The sequence below is a fragment of the Marmota marmota genome, unplaced genomic scaffold (assembly GCF_001458135.2).
Source record: "Marmota marmota marmota unplaced genomic scaffold, marMar, whole genome shotgun sequence".
NCBI classification, from domain to species: Eukaryota; Metazoa; Chordata; class Mammalia; order Rodentia; family Sciuridae; genus Marmota; species Marmota marmota.
In genome coordinates, this window is record NW_026000174.1 from 49,866,887 (window position 1) to 49,884,273 (window position 17,387).

General features: G+C 37.1%; 1 protein-coding gene across 12 annotated transcripts in view; it reads right to left on the bottom strand.

Annotated features, from left to right (window-relative positions):
• Positions 1-985: 985 nt before the first annotated feature.
• Positions 986-17,387, bottom strand: part of Lrrc4c (leucine rich repeat containing 4C) — a 1,134,834-nt gene continuing 1,118,432 nt past the window's right edge. For all 12 annotated transcript variants that reach the window (XM_048788626.1, XM_048788625.1, XM_048788624.1 and 9 more), the window contains one exon: positions 986-3,650. In XM_048788626.1, coding sequence (XP_048644583.1) covers positions 1,686-3,608 — 1,923 coding nt within the window. In that variant the 5' untranslated portion in view covers positions 3,609-3,650 and the 3' untranslated portion in view covers positions 986-1,685. The remainder of the gene's footprint in view (positions 3,651-17,387) is intronic.

The following is a 17,387-nucleotide window of genomic DNA, read 5'->3' on the forward strand; positions in this document are numbered from 1 at the left end:
TTTCAAGGCCAGTGATGAGATTTTTTTATATAGTAATTTTGCTTCACATAGATGAGACAGAATCACACCCATAATATATTAAAATATCAGGAGGGGACTGAGGTGTACAACCAGCAATTTCCCTTTCTTACTTGGAAGTTTGTATATGTTTTCTTATCTCGAATTTCCCTAGTTCCTTAAAAAGCACCCTTAATAAATTATATTTGTATTAGTATTGCTATCTACTAGTATGTATTTGTCCTTCAGAGCAAATCTATATTCATACTTCATTGAAGCTAAGCAATCAGCTTATGGAAGAAGAAATTCAACCCTTTCAAAAGGATGGATTGAACCACATGAGGGTGTTTCTGTAATAGCATAACCTGATTTTCTGAATTTTCAGAGTCCTAATATATAGCTTTCTACCTAGCAGAAATTAGAGCTGACACCCAGCAATAAACTGAGATTTTTTTTCTTGTCTTTCTATATAGATTGGGAATGAGTCAAGGACAGGAACCAAGTCTTATCATTTGTGTACCCACAATACCCAAATTATTATTTAGCACATAGTAGGTCTTTAATAATTGTCAAATTGAACTGAATTTGCTAACACTCAGAATCAAAACATTTGCTTTCAACAGCAGATAAGGTAGAATACTTCTACCTTTTTATGATCATATTTCCTCTGGTCAGTGGAATTTTATTTAGGAGACAATAAATAAATTATAGTGATACTTCCTTCCAAGAGGAATTGAATTTATATCACAAAATCAGTTTTTGAAATCTGAGCATTCTATAAAGGGTAATTCTAATCAGAAGGAAAAAAATACCACAACATCCTTGAATATTGATCTGAAGTTCAAGTTAACTACTGAAGCAGGATCCTGTAGAGATTGACACTGGGACTAAACAATACTCCAGTATTTTCTTTCTTAGAAAGTAGGAAATCTAATTAACCTTCATGTTTCTCACATTTGAGCCATACTACAAATGAGTTGTGTCCAGGTTACAGAAAAACCAACAATATTTTATTTATAATCTTATTTTAAGCTTTTGAACTACAAATTCTGGTTCTAGAGTTGTTTAAAAGTCATGGGTTTTATAGATGCTCATATGTAAATTAATCTGTTGTTTGCTTACTTTGTTTTACTTTTCTTTTCCATAGAATGGTCCTCCTCATAAATACAGAACAGATTATTACATGAAAAATATAAGATCTTGCATTTCTTTCTTGTTCTTTCTTAAAAATCTATTTCTAATATTGCATTCCCCATTGGACTACTTCATAAGGGTATGAGGGAAAAAGAAAATAAAAGAGAGCGAGCGAGAGAGACAAAATAGACTGGATCTCACCACTAGAATTCACCATAAAAATCTCAAAGTGTAACAGAATTCTTACAAAATTTCCTAGACCAGTTCTTTAGGGAATTGAGATCTATGAAAAATATGGCAATCGGGGAAGGGAGGGATGAGATGTGGGAAAATAGTAAATAACTGCAGCAAAAACAGGTTCTGAGGAATACACATCATTTTGTCTGCTTTAGATCACAATAGAATTTTTAATAAATAAATTTCTTTTTTGTTTTTTTTTTGTAAAGACACTTTTTTGAAACAGTAGATTTAGCCCAGTCATTTGTGTCATTTTTAATAAACTGTCTCTTTTTTTTTTTTTTTGATTGTTTGTTTTCTGTAACTCTGTAAATGTTTTAGATTTGAGTCTCTTGTACATTGTCTTTAGAGTTCATTCGGATCAATAACGGTTCATGCACTGAACTGTGTATTGAATTTATTGTGTTAACTGTTGTTGTGTGGTTGAAGGGAGATTTGTAAGAATTATAGTGGTTTAGGTGCTCATGCTCGATAGCAGGCATGGGCAGGTGGCTTTCCATGGGTGTGTCCCCTGTGATCTCATCATCCACATTAATGATTTCAACAGTCCTTGTCGGGGCATGATGGTTTTGCCTATGGTGCTGCTTTCTCATCTTGTAGAAGATGACCAGCATCACTGCCGCCATGAGTGTGATGGCCACGAAACACCCAATGATGATTTTGGTAGTCTTCATGACCTCATCGATTCCTGGGATTCCACTGTTGATATCAGTCACTGGGATGGTGAATGTTTTTTCTGTTGACCTTGTGCTCTGTGGCATGAGAGAGGTGGTCACATTAGTGGTCTCCCAATCAATCACTGGAGTGGGGCCCACATTGTTGTCTGTGGTCCGTGCCTCATCCTGAGAAGGTTCCATTGTCTCTACTGTGACAGTTGAAAAGTAAGAGAAGGGAGTAGTGGTTGCTGCAGTAACATTCAGGGTGGCTGAAGCAGTAGTGTTCCCAACAGAATTACTCACCATACACGTATACATGCCTGTATCTTGAACGGTTACATTCGTGAAATTTAATGTACCGTCACTGAGCACAGCTATCCGTACTTTGTACGCCCCATGTGTCATGACTGTTCCATTTGGAGTAATCCAAGACACGGACGTCAGGGACGTGGAGGCCCGACACTTTAGCTCAGCTGCCATGCCTTCAGTGACATTGAGGTCTGCAGGAGGCTCCACAATCACAGGAGCATAGCATGTGAAATAATTCTGGTCGAGCTCCCCAATGTACCTCCCTTTCAGATTGGGAGGAGTGTTACACCGGGCGCAGCAAGCTGTGTTGGAGGGGGCCATGTCTTTTATCCACCAGCTGAGCCACAGTATGTCACAGTTACAGTTCCAAGGGTTGTGATGTAAGTGTATCCTCTCTAGGTGATGCAAGGGTGTAAAGAGGTCATGAGGCAGTAATGTGAGATTGTTGTGGGCCAGGTTGATCTCCACTAGGGACTGAAGGTTATCAAAGGCATTCCGTTCAATCACTTGAATCTGGGACTGTATCATCCACAGTTTTTGAAGGTGCATCAATCCCTGGAAAGAGCCAGGCCTGATTGCGGACAAGTGATTCCCAGAAAGATCTAGCTCATCCAGTTTTATGAGCGGTGTGAGGTTAGGGATTTCCCGGAGGTTGCACATGGCCAGGTTCAAATACCTCAAGTTGGACAGACCTTCAAAGGCACCTTCTGAGATATATGAAAGCCTTTTCAATTCCCCTAAGTCTAGTCGCCGCAAGGAAGGGATTCTGTTAAAAGCATAAGAAGGGATGCTTTCAATGGGGTTGTTTCGCAACCAGAGCTCCTTCAGTTTAGACAAATATACAAAAGCTCCATTCGGGATGGTAGTAAGACGATTGTCAAAGAGTTCCAGAGTGTTGAGGTTCGCCAGACCATTGAAGGCCCCAATTTCAATGGTTCTAATATGGTTCCTACTCAATTGGAGGATTTCCAAGTGCCTCAAGTGCTTGAAGCTGTTCACTTTGATGATCTGGATTTGGTTCTCATGAAGGTTCAGCAGCCGCGTGTTGGTGGAGATGCCATCTGGAACCTCACGCAGGTTTTTCCGAACACAAATCACCTTGCTGAACTGGTTGCTGCAGGAGCACACGGAAGGGCAGGTTTGAGCCCGCACCAGACCAGCCACCACAAGAAGTTGAAGAGCCAGCAGCACCACAAGCAGGGGGTCAAATAGGGCCCTGTTAAACCTAGGACCTATCATTATCTGCTGTGGATGTAAGGTCATCTTGTTCAACATTCATAATTTATCTGGTGTTGGTCCGTCTGGAGTTCAAACAATCTGAAAAAGAAGGAAAAAAGGGGTATTAGAGCTTCAGTAGGTGAATTTCTGGAGAATGTTAGTGATACAGTATATCAGCTGATACCATTATTTGCCATATTGAAAGAGACAACAAATCTAATGTCCCTTATTGAGCTTTGTGGCCCATTATTCACGGGAAATATCTCTGCCTTCCAAATTAACAACCGTCCATAGCCGGCACTCTATCAGAAGTACAATCACAGAGAAATGGACCAATGATGGGAAGAGCCCTAATACAGTGCTCATCAACTGAGTGTGACCTAAGCTCATAAAAAAAGATGTGTTGAATTTTACAGTTAGTTTCAGTGTCCATGACAGATTGGAAAAAAATAGGATTTGGGGGTTATACCCTGCCAAAAATTAGTAAAGACTGATTTTTCATGGGAAGTCATTGTATATGCCAGGCACCATGGGCTATAGAATTAAAAAAATAACTTTATCCAGTAGTGGCTACATAATTCATGGGCCCCAGTGTAAAATTAGAATGTGGGTGTGTTGTTTAAAACTTATAAAGAATTTAGAATCAGTGATAGCAGACCATTAACCCAAATAGGCCCTTCTAAACATGGGTTACCTTGTGTTGGGGGATAATATCAGCTGTAGGTACTGGCATCTTAATTTAAGGTACCTTTGAAGATGTACTGAAATAGTGACGTGTATACATGTACATAAATTTTGTGAGATTTTCACATCCATAACTCATTATTATATAGGTAAGTACTACCTCTAGGCAAACAAATCACATATTAAATCATTTCTAAAGCGGTATAATTTTTATTTTCAGGAAAAATTTTGCATAACAGGACTATTGTGCCTTATGTCCCTACTCTTACTGATTTGTAGATACAGCAACTCACTTTATTTCTTTTTGCTAGCAAAAGGAAGACTTCTAAAACAATATGTGTTTTCTAGTATAGTCCTCACCCAACTAGATTATCATGGACTGGGTAGTTTGTTTCCCCCCTAATTTCTCATCTCAATATGCATTGTTCCTTCTATAAATCTTTTAGAAAGAAAAAAGAGAGGGAGAGCTCACCACATTCTAGCAAAAATGCAATAATTTAGAACCTACTTTGTATCACCTTGGGCAAGTTACTACTCCTTTCTCTTCTTCAATCTCCTCTTCTAATTTGCAAAAATAGAATGACAATTACACAGCCCTTAAGTGTATGAGAATAATAAAATGAGTTGATGCACATAAGGAACTTAGAGTAACACCTCCCACATTGTCGGAACTCAATAAATGTTAGTTGTTGTTACCATCATCATCATCATCATCATCATATTTATCATATCAAATAGTTTGCTAAGGACGGGTCATGTAAAGATAAAGAATATAACCCTAACCCCCAAAGGGCTTTTAGTTCAAAGGGTGAGGCAGACGGGCAAACATATAATATACAGTATTATGTGTTTCTTTCTATGCAACAAGCCACATTGGCACAAGGGCACTAATGTCAGAGTAAATTAACCCAGACTGAGAAATCAGTGTGTTTTAAAGAGGAAATTCAGCTACTCTTGGTTTTGCGGAGGCTGGGAAGAAAGTAAAGATGGGTATTTTAATCAGAAAAATCAACCTGAGTCAAGACAGAGACACATAACAAATGCTAGTATATCCAGGGAATAGGAAACATGTCCTCCTCAATAGAACAGAAGAATTGGAAAAGAGAGTGATAAAGGAAATGGAGATGAGATTGGGTCTAGACGTTGAGAGCTGGTCCCTTCAAACTTAAGAGTCCCCATTTCATCCTGCAGGCATTTGTTTCTAGAAAAGAAGGCAGCTCTCAGCTTTGTTCTGAAGAATAATAATGTTGGATTAATATGGGAGAGAGTAACTCTTTGGAAGGAACTACCAGCAAGAATTACTAGGAAGATCTCCCAGTTGTTTAATGTAAGCCTTGGAAAGAAGCCAAGGACAGAAAAAGGTCCTGATCCATGGTCATCACTTCCATGTCCTCCCCTGGACATGAAGGGCTTTAGAAAAAAGGGCTATCTCCTCTTTAGGACCTAATCTTTCTCTTCTGGTGAGATTCACAATGTAAATGAACAGTTGTGAATAGCTACATTTCCATAACTTACACAAGATGCAGAAGTGGCTCTTTCCAATAATAGGAGATGTCCTCCACAGGAAAAGCAGCTGTCGTTAGCAATCCCTAAGCATATATTCAGAAAACTCCTCAAAGGGACTTTGGTTTCTGTTTTGTTTTCTTTTATTTATTTTTTTGTTTGTTTTGTTGTTTATTTGGTTTTTTTTTTATTTTGTTTTGTTTGTGTTGCTTTTTTTGGTACTGGGGATTAAACCCAGAAGTGCTTTACCATTGAGCCACATCCCTAGCCCTTTATACTTTTATTTTTGATTTTAAGACAGCATCTTTCTAAGTTGCTTAGGGCCTCACTAAGTTGCTGAGGCTGATCTCAAACTTGGGATCCTTCTGCCTTACCTTCTTGAGCAGCTGAGGTTGCAGACATGTACTACCACACCCAACTGGGACCTTGATCATAGAAGGTGATATTTAAAGTTCAACATTGTTTTCTGGCTTTAAATGCTTATTTTGGTCTCCTTCCCTATTGCAGCAAAGAAACTTGACTAATAGGTTCTGAGTTCCTCTTTCTTTCCCTGGCCTTTTATAACTGACCACCCACTTTGCTTCCTTTTTCAGGGCTGCTGCATTTCTAGATTGACTTTTCACACTATCTTATGCTGTGATTATGTGAACCACGTAAAGACAGGCCACATCTGATGGTTTCCTCTTAGTCTACTGCCAACACTGTGTCTGGCTCTAAATAAAATGAGGTTACAAATGTGTAGAATGGTTAATATCGTATTGCAGCTCTTTCTGTACATATAGTGATATGTTCTAATATAGTAATCATGTCTTTTAATTTTCTGCACTTGCTAATGTTTAGATATCTGGAACTTTGCTGAGCATGGAACAATGGGCTGTATCATCCCTACCCAATTTCTAGAAATAAGAAAGGACTTGTCTATAAGCATGACTTTCCTATGCAAACCAACCAACCCAGAGCCAAAATCCTGGTCCCCTCCTTTATTGGGTTTTCAAAGAACCCTTGTATTTGACCAGTATCTCACTGTCTTAATCACCTCAGGACCAGCTACCAGGAAACAGGGGCAGCCCCTCTGTCCCAGAGGCTTTCAAAATTACCCAACCTACCCAATCATAATCTGCTTATCCTGTCTTGCCTTAAAAACCACATTGAAGATTCTTGTCCACATTTTCCCCTCATTTCTTCTACCTCCTGATGGACCTTGGTGGTTTCCAGCATGGCCTCTGCATGCTATGGTGTGCTCTCTCTTCTTGAAAATTATAAGCAAGAGCTCTCTTCTCATCAGCACTCATCTCCTGACCTGCTAGCCTCTCCATATGTGAATATCAAAAAACATCCATTTCAAACAACCATGAAATAACAGGGCCAAGGCACCATATTAACCCAGTCAATGGGTTTTATAGTTCTACTCCATTGTATAGTTCTACCCCTTTATGTTGTGCCAACAATGTGGTTGGTAGGCTCTATGTCTTGAATTAAATTTGAGTTTTCTTTTATTGGAAATTAAAACATGACCTTAAAAAAATCATTTTGGGCTTCCATTTCCAGTCGAAAACTGTCTACATTTCCAGTGAGGATGGTCCTAGGCAAGTTCTCATTTGTGAGATTTAGTATAGTTTTGCATATGTCACCCCCAACCCTCGCCCCCAACACACACCTCTTGGGGTTACTGGGAATGATTTTTTTTTTCCCATGTAAGGTCCCTGATACAAAAAACAATTAATATTTTTGAGTTGAAGTCTTAAGTTTTTTCTCCTCCCTTTTTTTTTCAATCAGCCCCCATGTCAAGATCTTCCTCAGAATCCTAGTTTCTGACAATACAAGTGGAAATAACTGGTTGAATGGAAATAGCACAGGAGGGAAGATGCTAATTCCTTACTTGGCTCTTGCTACCTTTTCCTTTGTTACAATAAAGACAGCCAGGTCTGATGGACAAGAGAGAAGGCTGTGATATGAGACTTCCTGTGTTCCTAGATCTGTATGAACCTCACTGAGATGGAATTGGGAAAGTTATTTTAAGTCTCTATACTTCACTCTTCCCGTCATGAAAGGGCCATAACTGAATCCACTCAAAAGCCTTTCATTAAGAAAGTTACTGCTTTGTAATAAGCAACATGCTATAAATATTTATTACATGTTAAAAATAAGGTGATAGGGTCCTCAGATCCCTCTTCTTCTGTAAAATAGAAGCAATAGCATCATCTCTTATTCAACATTGTATTAAGGAATAACTGCTGTGATCAGGAATACGCTGTCATTAAAACACAGGCAAATGTGACATTATTATTACTCCTTTTTCCCAGGACTTAGTTTTATTTTCTGCTTCCTGCCTGTTTCAAGGTCTCTGTGCCATTGCAATTAATGAGATTTCCTATAAATCAGTCATAAGTAATGATTTATGAATTACAGCCGGTTCAAAGCCAATTTATAACTTACAGCAACTAACACTTGGTACATTGCACTGAATCAAATAAACTACTATCAACAAAAGGTTTTCTACTTTAAAATCTAAATTATGTTACTTTACATCAAAAGCCATGCTTCAACCTCTCTTTCATAAGATGTTTTTATCACATCAAAAGGAAATCAATTTAAAGGTATGCACTATCCATTATGATGCCATCTAACAGCATTTACTTACAAATAGATTTGTGTGGGTTTTGAATTAAACCATGATACTTTTAGCCCTGTCCCAGAGGAGATCTTGACTCTGTCAATAGACCTTTCTTCCTTCCCTGTCCATGCTTCAGTGCACTGATAGCCTAGCGAGAGGCGTGGAGAGAACTGCATGAGAAAGTTAGCTAATGGAGATGCTTTATTTAGCTCAGGATTGTTGCTGACTTGGCATAGGCTGTGTATAGACATTAGAATTAGTTTCAAAGAGAGGTGAGATCAAACAAATTTAGCTAATCCCAACCACCTCCTTCCCCACACTCCCACAGAGCCTTAGCGCTCCTCCCTAAACCTAGAACAGCAAAACCACTCACCCCCATTCCCAGTCCTCCCTGAAAATGGAGCGCCAGAACTACTGGCCGCAAACTCAGTCTTGACTCTGAAGCTTCAACCCACACCTGGCCCTGGCCATCCACATTCAACATGGCTTTGCTATTCCACCAACTCGATTAAGCATCTCTTTCCTACTCTGGGGCTCTCAGGCCTAAGCAAAGGATTGCATTGATCCTTAGGGGAATTAACCCAGAGATCCATCAAGGCTTTCTTAGAAAGGTTCCACCAGGTTCTGTGCTATGGGTTTCATGGAATCTCTCACCTCACCTTGCTGTTTTCACCAATACTAGATTGTTGCATCTTCATCTTAGGTGGTCCTAATCAAGTTCCTACAGTGAAAACTCTTCCAAAAATCAAATTTCTTTTTCAAATAAATTATCACCACACCTTCCCCACTGCCCTCACAGACACTGCCCTACACTGGCGAGGCACTGTCTTCTCTCATCAGAGTAAGCAATAAACTCATCAGTCTTTAACATTGGTTGTATAGGTGATATTGTAGAAGTTAGTTTTTCACAATTCATTAAAATGGTTTGAACGTCAAACAAAATACCCGCTGCATCTGTTGCCTGTGTAACATCCTAACCCTTTTCCTTTTTTTGGAAAAAAAAAATTATTCAGGAAATCTCAAGTCCCTAAAAAGTACTTTAGGCTATGCAGACTTGAGGTCCCTTGTTGCGACCCAGCACCGATTGTGCTATGGTAGCAACCATACACAAAATATTTATAAATAGGCATAGCTATGCTCCAGTTAAGCTAATCATGGGCACAAAAATTTGAATTTCATGTCACATCTTTCAAAATATTATTCTCCTTTTTCCCCCAACCAGCTTGTAGGGCATATAAAAACAGGTGACAGGCCAACTTGCAGACTGTCATTTTCCTGGGCTCTTGTCAAAGCAAACATTGTTAGTACCACTCATGTTGTCAGAGACTACTTAATTCTGGACATGTGACACAGTTTGGCCAATGAAACATAAAAACTCAACAGAGGGAATTCTGATAATATATTTTTTTTTTTTGCTTTCTCCTAAATATGAAATGGGGGAGAAGTACTTCTTTATTCTGTTTCTGGGTACTGCTGACAGTCTTAGACATCTAGAGTTGCTGCAGCCATCTTGTGACCAAGAGGGAAACCAGCCTGAAGATAAAGCTGATGTGCCAAAGAAGGAAAAATAGAAAAATGGAAAGAATTTATATCCTTCAAATTTGTCATATGCAGTTTAATTAATGAATCTTGTAACTGTTCTTGCTCTAGATTTTCTTATTATGTAAAATTATCAAGTTCTTCAGTATAAAAAGGTTTATTTTTTCTTCTTCATGTATAGCTGGATTTATTTGGATATATTCATACACTCACATTCTTACCCCCCCATCCTCTCTCTCTCCATTCCTTAGTGGAATATATAAAATTAAAAAAGGACAAATAAGAAAGTGGAAAACAATTCTGATTTCTTATACCATTTTAAGTCTTAGATCTTTCAAAGAAAGCAAATAAGTTAAGGCAACATGATTTTCTTAGAAGAAAGTTGCTGAGGCTTATTCCCATAATGCTAAGAAGGCATTTTAGGGCTGGGGATTTAGATCAGTAGCAGAGCACCTGCATATTGTGTGAATCTCTGGGTCCCATCATATTTAACTACAAAATAATAAGGAATTCATTCTACTGCACAATTATTTCCTTCAATACTCCCTTGGCTTTTATAGAATGACAAAAAAGAAATAAAGAATAAATTAAATAACAGCATTACCAAAGGTAATTCACTTTGTCAAATCAACTTTTTTCATTGTTTCACATTTTAAGTCTACTCTTGCAAATCTATTGAGAATTCTCTACCCCTCTCATGCAAGGGTAAGTTGTTCTGCAGTTTTCCAGGGAAAAAAAATTGTATAATGCTCAGGACTGACCCCTCTAGGCCAATGTAATGAAAAGGCAACCACATTCAAATGGCTAGCTGTAACACAAGGTCTCCCATGTCAGGTCAATAGGCTGCAGCAGGCCAAACACACAGACTTTGCAATGGCCCTAAAATAGTTTGGATTTTAGGAGTTGACATTTGAAGAACAAAATTTGGCTTTGCCTTTGAGTTTTTTTAGAAGATTTATCTAATAATAGATGAATAAATGTTTAGTGTGTAGAAATGACTACATTAAATGTCATTAAATGAGAAGAAACAATAGCTAGAGAGAACTATGCATTTAAAAAAATGAAGACAAAGAAAAAAGAATCCATGTGATTTCACACAATATGGTGCTATCCTCTGGAGAGTATAATAAGAATCATAAAGGAGCTAAATTGGCCATGCCTTCTGGAACTTTCTAACCTTGTTAAAGCTGTAATGCAAACTAGAGATCCATGTATAAAATAAAATAATGTATATACATGCATCTAGGCTTTAATGCAATTCTGTGTGAGCAATATTTAAGTGACATAACTCATTGTCATAAATCAATGAAGGCATACCTCATCTTAAAGTTGTCAAAAGAGGATTTGGGATTTTATGTGGGTTTTAAGGGAGTACAGAATTGCACTGAAGCAGGGTGGTGGTGGAGGAGGTAAGAAATTACTCATAAAAGCAGAGGAGGAGCACAAAATAAGAAAACTGACTTAATGAAAGTAAAGGAATTACACACTGCAGGATTTAAATAGTTCAATTGGCCCAACTGAGGGCCACAGCATGCCTGGCAGAAGAGCTGGGATTTGCTTCAATAAAGACACTTAGGAAGAAACTTGAGGTCCTTAAGTAGGGAATGGAATTATAAGAGCTTTGTTGTAAAGTTTCTACCTTTGCACATGAAAGAAATTGGAAAAAGAAGAAAGGTTGTTGAAAAAGTAGGTGATTTCAAAAATCAACATCACCAGTGATATTTTTAAAACTGAAGGGAACTGATCTTCAGGGTGATTATCTGACTGCTGACACATGTACAGGTTCAAGTTAATCCATCTCAATTAAAATCCTGTAGAGCATAAAACACAAACAAAGGCAAAATTTGCTTCTGTGTATGGTCATGTTCAAAGAGTATTAACATGAGCAAAGGGGGTCTAGTATCATTTTGGAAACTGATCCTCAAATTGGGAAAGAGGTATGTCTGACCTATAGTGTTTCTCATATCTGTCTATGATATAGATGGCACATACATGAAGGAAACATAAACATGCATCAGGTTCTGGTTTTCTAACTTGGAGTAATACTGAAGCATAGATAGAATGTTCAATCTATATCTGTCACATTAAAGGAAATAAAAACCAGATTTAGAGTAAAATGACTTTTAGAGGATTGGCTTAGTATTCCTAACTATTCAATCCTTGTCCTTCTCTGAGCCACATCTTCTCAATTGGGAGTGATGTTAACACTTCATAAACAGACACTGTGAAGACTGTACGAATCAAATGGCATAGTTTATACCAAAATTGAGTCCCCTAACCTGCTCCGGCATCTCCACACACCCAGTAAGAGAAGGCAAAAATGTAAACTCTTTACTGACTTTTCTTGTGCTGAATTCGCATCCAGTATTAACTATTCTTTGACTTTATTTGTAAGATATAAGACAGACCCTTCAATTTTTCCTCATTGTTCTTTTCATAGTCAAGTCACCTTTTTTTCTTACTTGGACCACTGAAATATCTTCTTTATTGTATCGTCTACTTTCACAATTGCCTTGGCATAATTAATTATTCATAAAATATTTAGCAAGAATTTTAAAATATAAATATGTCGCCAGATGTGGTAGCACATTCCTGTAATTTCAGCTACTCGGGATGCTGACGCATGAGGATTGCACGTTCCAGATCTGCTAAACAGCTCAGCACTATCCTATATACACATACACAGACTCATATATATATGTGTGTGTATACACACACACACACACACACACACACACACACACATATATATATATATATATAACATATACATATATGTATATATATCTATATTTCCCATCTCTTTCTTCAGTTGAAACCCATATTAGCTCCACAACTTTTTATAACACAATGCCAACTGCATTGGTCTCCAATACGTGATCTGACCCCTGTTCAACTCTCCAACCTTTTCTCTTAACTTCTCCAACTTTTCTTCAACACTATTGACCTTCCTTCCTTCTTCAAATGCTCCAAGATTGTATCCCATTAGACCTTGGTAGTAGCATTCCCTCTGCCTCTGTACGTATCCTTTGATTTTTTGTGTGGGTGGTTTTCTTTATTACTTAGAATTCCCTTTAAATTTTACCCTCCTAGAAAGTTCTTTCTGATCCTCTGGGACTGAAGCAGTTCTTCTCTCATATTTAATAAATTACCATATTTCATTTTCATCACAGTATTTACTCTATTTGCTATTTCTCTCATATGTTCAGGTATTTATTTTCCTACTGCCTGTCACATCTCAGTGGAACGTTAATTTCCATGCAGTAGAGATTTATCTACTTTATAGTCTGTGGTATTTTCTTGAAAAAAAGTACTCATCAAATATATGGTCACTGGGAATGCATGAATGAATGAGTTTTCAAGCAGATGGAGGCAGGTTGCACACACTTAAGGCTGTACAGATCAATTACAAAGTGGAGCCTCATTCAAAAAGTAAGAATTTCATCAATTTCTGTAATGATATCTGCCTGGTTTGTAGTTAGTTGCATAGAAGTATTTCCCACCATGAAAAGCCGGAAAGAACAAAGAAATTTACAGAGCATTTCACCATCTCCTTGCTCTTTTTGCATGTGTTTTGCGGGAGGTAGAGGAGGTTTCCCTGTTTTTTTTCCTTTATGTCTATGTCTATTATTATCAGGAGCAACCCTGTTTTATGTTTGACCAAACAATGCCCCCTGCTGCATGTGCCTAAAATAACATGATTGCCTTGAAAGTTCCCTCATAAAGGATGCATAGTTGTTTTCTTGATTTGTTTATTCACATGATACCTCCCTGGATTTCAGAACTGAGGAAATGAACTTCCACTACATTAGATCTGACCGCTCTTCCAGCAGACAACAAGCATCCCTGTAGAAAACAAGTCAAATCTTCCGTATATCCCCTTTAAAATGGAAGACCTTCTTGGTCTTCACATGTCTGCCCCAGGGACAAATTTGAAACATTTAATTAAAAATCCATGGGTTAAAAAGATCTCCTAATACTACTATCAATATTCAAAGCACAAAGATGGAACTGGCAAAGGACACGGTGGCAGCTCCAATCTTGTTTTAGCACCAAAAAGTCAAATCTACTTCATGCTAAAAAATCAGACCGAGAAATGCACTTAACACTTGGCAGGTCTAAAAATAAAATTAATTTTTTTTTTCCTTTCTTGTTTACCTTCTCATGATGCAGGAGAGATAAATGTACTTGGCATGAGGTTTCTGGCTGTTTATGAGTCCTTTTGATCATCTTCACTTTTTGAAGTTGATTATTTATGAAAATATGAAATATAGATGACTAACTTGTATCTCAAATTATATGGTGGGATTTGTGGTGTTCAGGAGAATGTTTGTATTTTTATGACAGCTATTTGCTTGAGCAAAATGCATAACCAAAGAAAAGAACCTTGAAACCTCCAGCTCAAAATATTCCTTGATATTTCACTCTTTAGATTACAAAATCAGAATGCTCCGATTATCAGAAATGTGCCTCACTGGAACAATGCCTGCCTTCACCGCTTTACTAATATCCTATGTCTGAGCCTAAACAATGCATAAAAACTTATTTTCCCATTCTTTATTCCCCCCCTCCCTCAGGTTCAGGTGTCACCAGATAATTAATGCATGCCATTCCTTATCTGTAAAATTGGTCTTTATTTTAAAATATACTTTTCCCATGTAATATTTTCAAAGCAACACTTTACAGGATTGGTATAGCAACACACAGGCACCTAGACCATCACAGTTCCAAAAAAGTAATTCACCAGTGCCACTAGGACAAAGCTCAAGTCTCTTACTGCCTCTACCCACTAGATGCCAGCAGCTTCCCCGGTTGTGCAAAGCCATAGTGCCTCTGAATATTGCCAAATGTCTGGGGTTGGGGGCGGGGTGAGTGTGTGCAAAACTGTACCCTGAAAAACCAGTGCTTTAGTGTGAAATGAAAGGCACTTCAGGATCCTGTACCTGACTGTTCCCATTCTCATCTCCTATGACTATCCCTAACAGTCTAAAAATATTTCCTCACTCTAAAAATATGTCCCCTCCCCCTGGCCCTGCATCTTTCCCTCATCAGGGACTTCCTCCTTTCTTTGGCCTGGAATACCACACTCTGATTTTTCCACCAAAATTAAACCCAACCAGAGTCAATTTGATAATGACTATCTCTATTAGACTTTCATCCTTTTTATCAATCCATCTTCCCCCTAATTGTCTATAAGGCCAAGATTACAGCACTTACCAAATCCATTGGTAAATTGGTGAATGTAGATGAGAAGATGATCAAACTAATCTTGTTCATAAGCTTTTGAAGACTGAAACTGGATGATGCCTAGATATTCAGTAAACATTTGCTGAATTGAATTACCGAATGCATCCCCATATTTCAATTCGTAGTCAGGAGCAAGTTGATAGGGTAATTTTATAATAATAGAGAGACTATGAAGGTCTACTGATGAGACTTATGTAAGCCAAAAAGATGTAAGTGGTATACATCTTGTTATAAATTGTAAAGGGAGGCTCAATAATCACTCCTTACCACCACTCTCAACAGACAAACAACAAACAAACAAAAAAGCTTCTCAAGGTGATTGAAAACAATGGTTTAGGGTAAAAAGTTATCTTTACCAACAGTAAACAATATTCTAACTACACTATCCAGAGAGCCCAGTATATCATGTAAACTCAACATATGTGTATTAAATGAAAGAATTTATAACTGACTTCATGAAAGGGTTGATTGTTGTAGATTACCAGCTACTTACACAGCTAAGCCGATGTATATTGTATATAGAGTTTTTAAACCTCAGATATATAATTTTGTGTAACTCTGGCCTGTCAAACTGCCTAGGGTTGGCATACCTTAATTTTTGTACTGTATTATTATGTGGATACATGAGTTGATATAGAGAGAAGGATTTAGAATGATGTCTAGTACATAATCAGTATTGTATACATTTTTGTTCTTGTTTAGTTCAATATTTAGTTCTTGTTACAATGAAGTCCTTATATGAAGAATGATCCATAGCTTGACTATTATCTAATGTTAAATCAATATGAATCATACGATTAAGTTCTCTTAGCTTAATTTCTTATCAAAAACATTATTTAATTATTATTAGCTTTTCCATGAAATTGTATAGCACAATCCATAAATTCCTACGACATTTACTATGGGTTTCACCCCATTTGTGAACCTTTGACATTACATACAATTTTCTGTTCACTTGTGATTGTATATTTTAAATAAAGTTTAGTCATCAATTTTATCATCACATCCTCATGGAGAATTACACTAAACAAAGATTGTGAACAAATTATTTAAGACAAATTCCCATTGTGAAAGGTTTGGGATTCAGTCTACTCTGGTGCCATAGATCTTTGCCAAACACCTTATATTCAGGTAACAGTTTGTCACTTTGTCATATCTTTAAGGAATTTGTGGTAAAGGAAGAATCATATACAGAAAGATAATATTGGGTCCTGAGCTTCTTCAGCAGAGAAGAAATGGGACTTTTCTACTCTACAACTCCCTCAGGGGAGAATGCACTACTGCATTATATAATGCATTAATGTTTATCTCTTTAAATGCATTCTGGATGATCATGATTGATACCAAAGGAGAAAATATTATGCATATTAATGTAATTGTAGAACAGGAATAAATGAGAAAATATAACATTCCATTAAAAACTCCATTACATTTGTATTTAAAAAAGCAGGAAATAAAAAAGAAAAAATAATCTCAAATCTACTGTTTAAGAGAAGTTAAATTGCAGAAAATGGACATATATTTTAACCTCTCAGGATTTATAATAGGATCATTTTCTCTAGACTCTCAGACTGAAAAGTGGAGGCAAGAAAAGCTAATAAAAGAGGATGGACATCTCAAATTATGTTTAGTCAAAATTACAAAATATTATTGTTCTCTTCATAACATTTTCCTCTCAGCCCATAAACTAAGAGTTGTTTTTCCATTTTTTCTTGTGAATATATATATATATATATATATATATATAACCTTATTTAATAAATGTCTTAGGAATTCATGAATTGTACTATACAATTTCATGGAAAACTGAATAATAATTAAATAAGGTTCTTAATAAGTGAAAAAAAAAATATATATATATATTTGCGTGTGTGTGTGTGTGTGTGTGTGTATTTTCTCTGACCAGGTTACTAACAGGGAAAGTAATTAAAGAAGCTTCTGAAAAATATAACAAGCTCATCTGGAACATAAGTTCTCAGCAAGGTAAGCAGAGAAGGATTTGATTTCAAAAAGTTGGTAATGCAGTCAAAGGCCTGGCTTCCCATGTTTCCTTTGGATTGATGACTGGGATGGGAAGAATTGGTAGTCATTAACCCCCAACTGCTCATTAATCCTTAGGAAATGCCCTGTTCCAGGGTCATCATTCCCTTTACATGTTGAAAACAAATAAACAATAGTACCCAAAAGGCATATGGATTTTTGTAATGAGAAATTCAATTTAAATTATCATGCAAGGCAATATGAAGAGA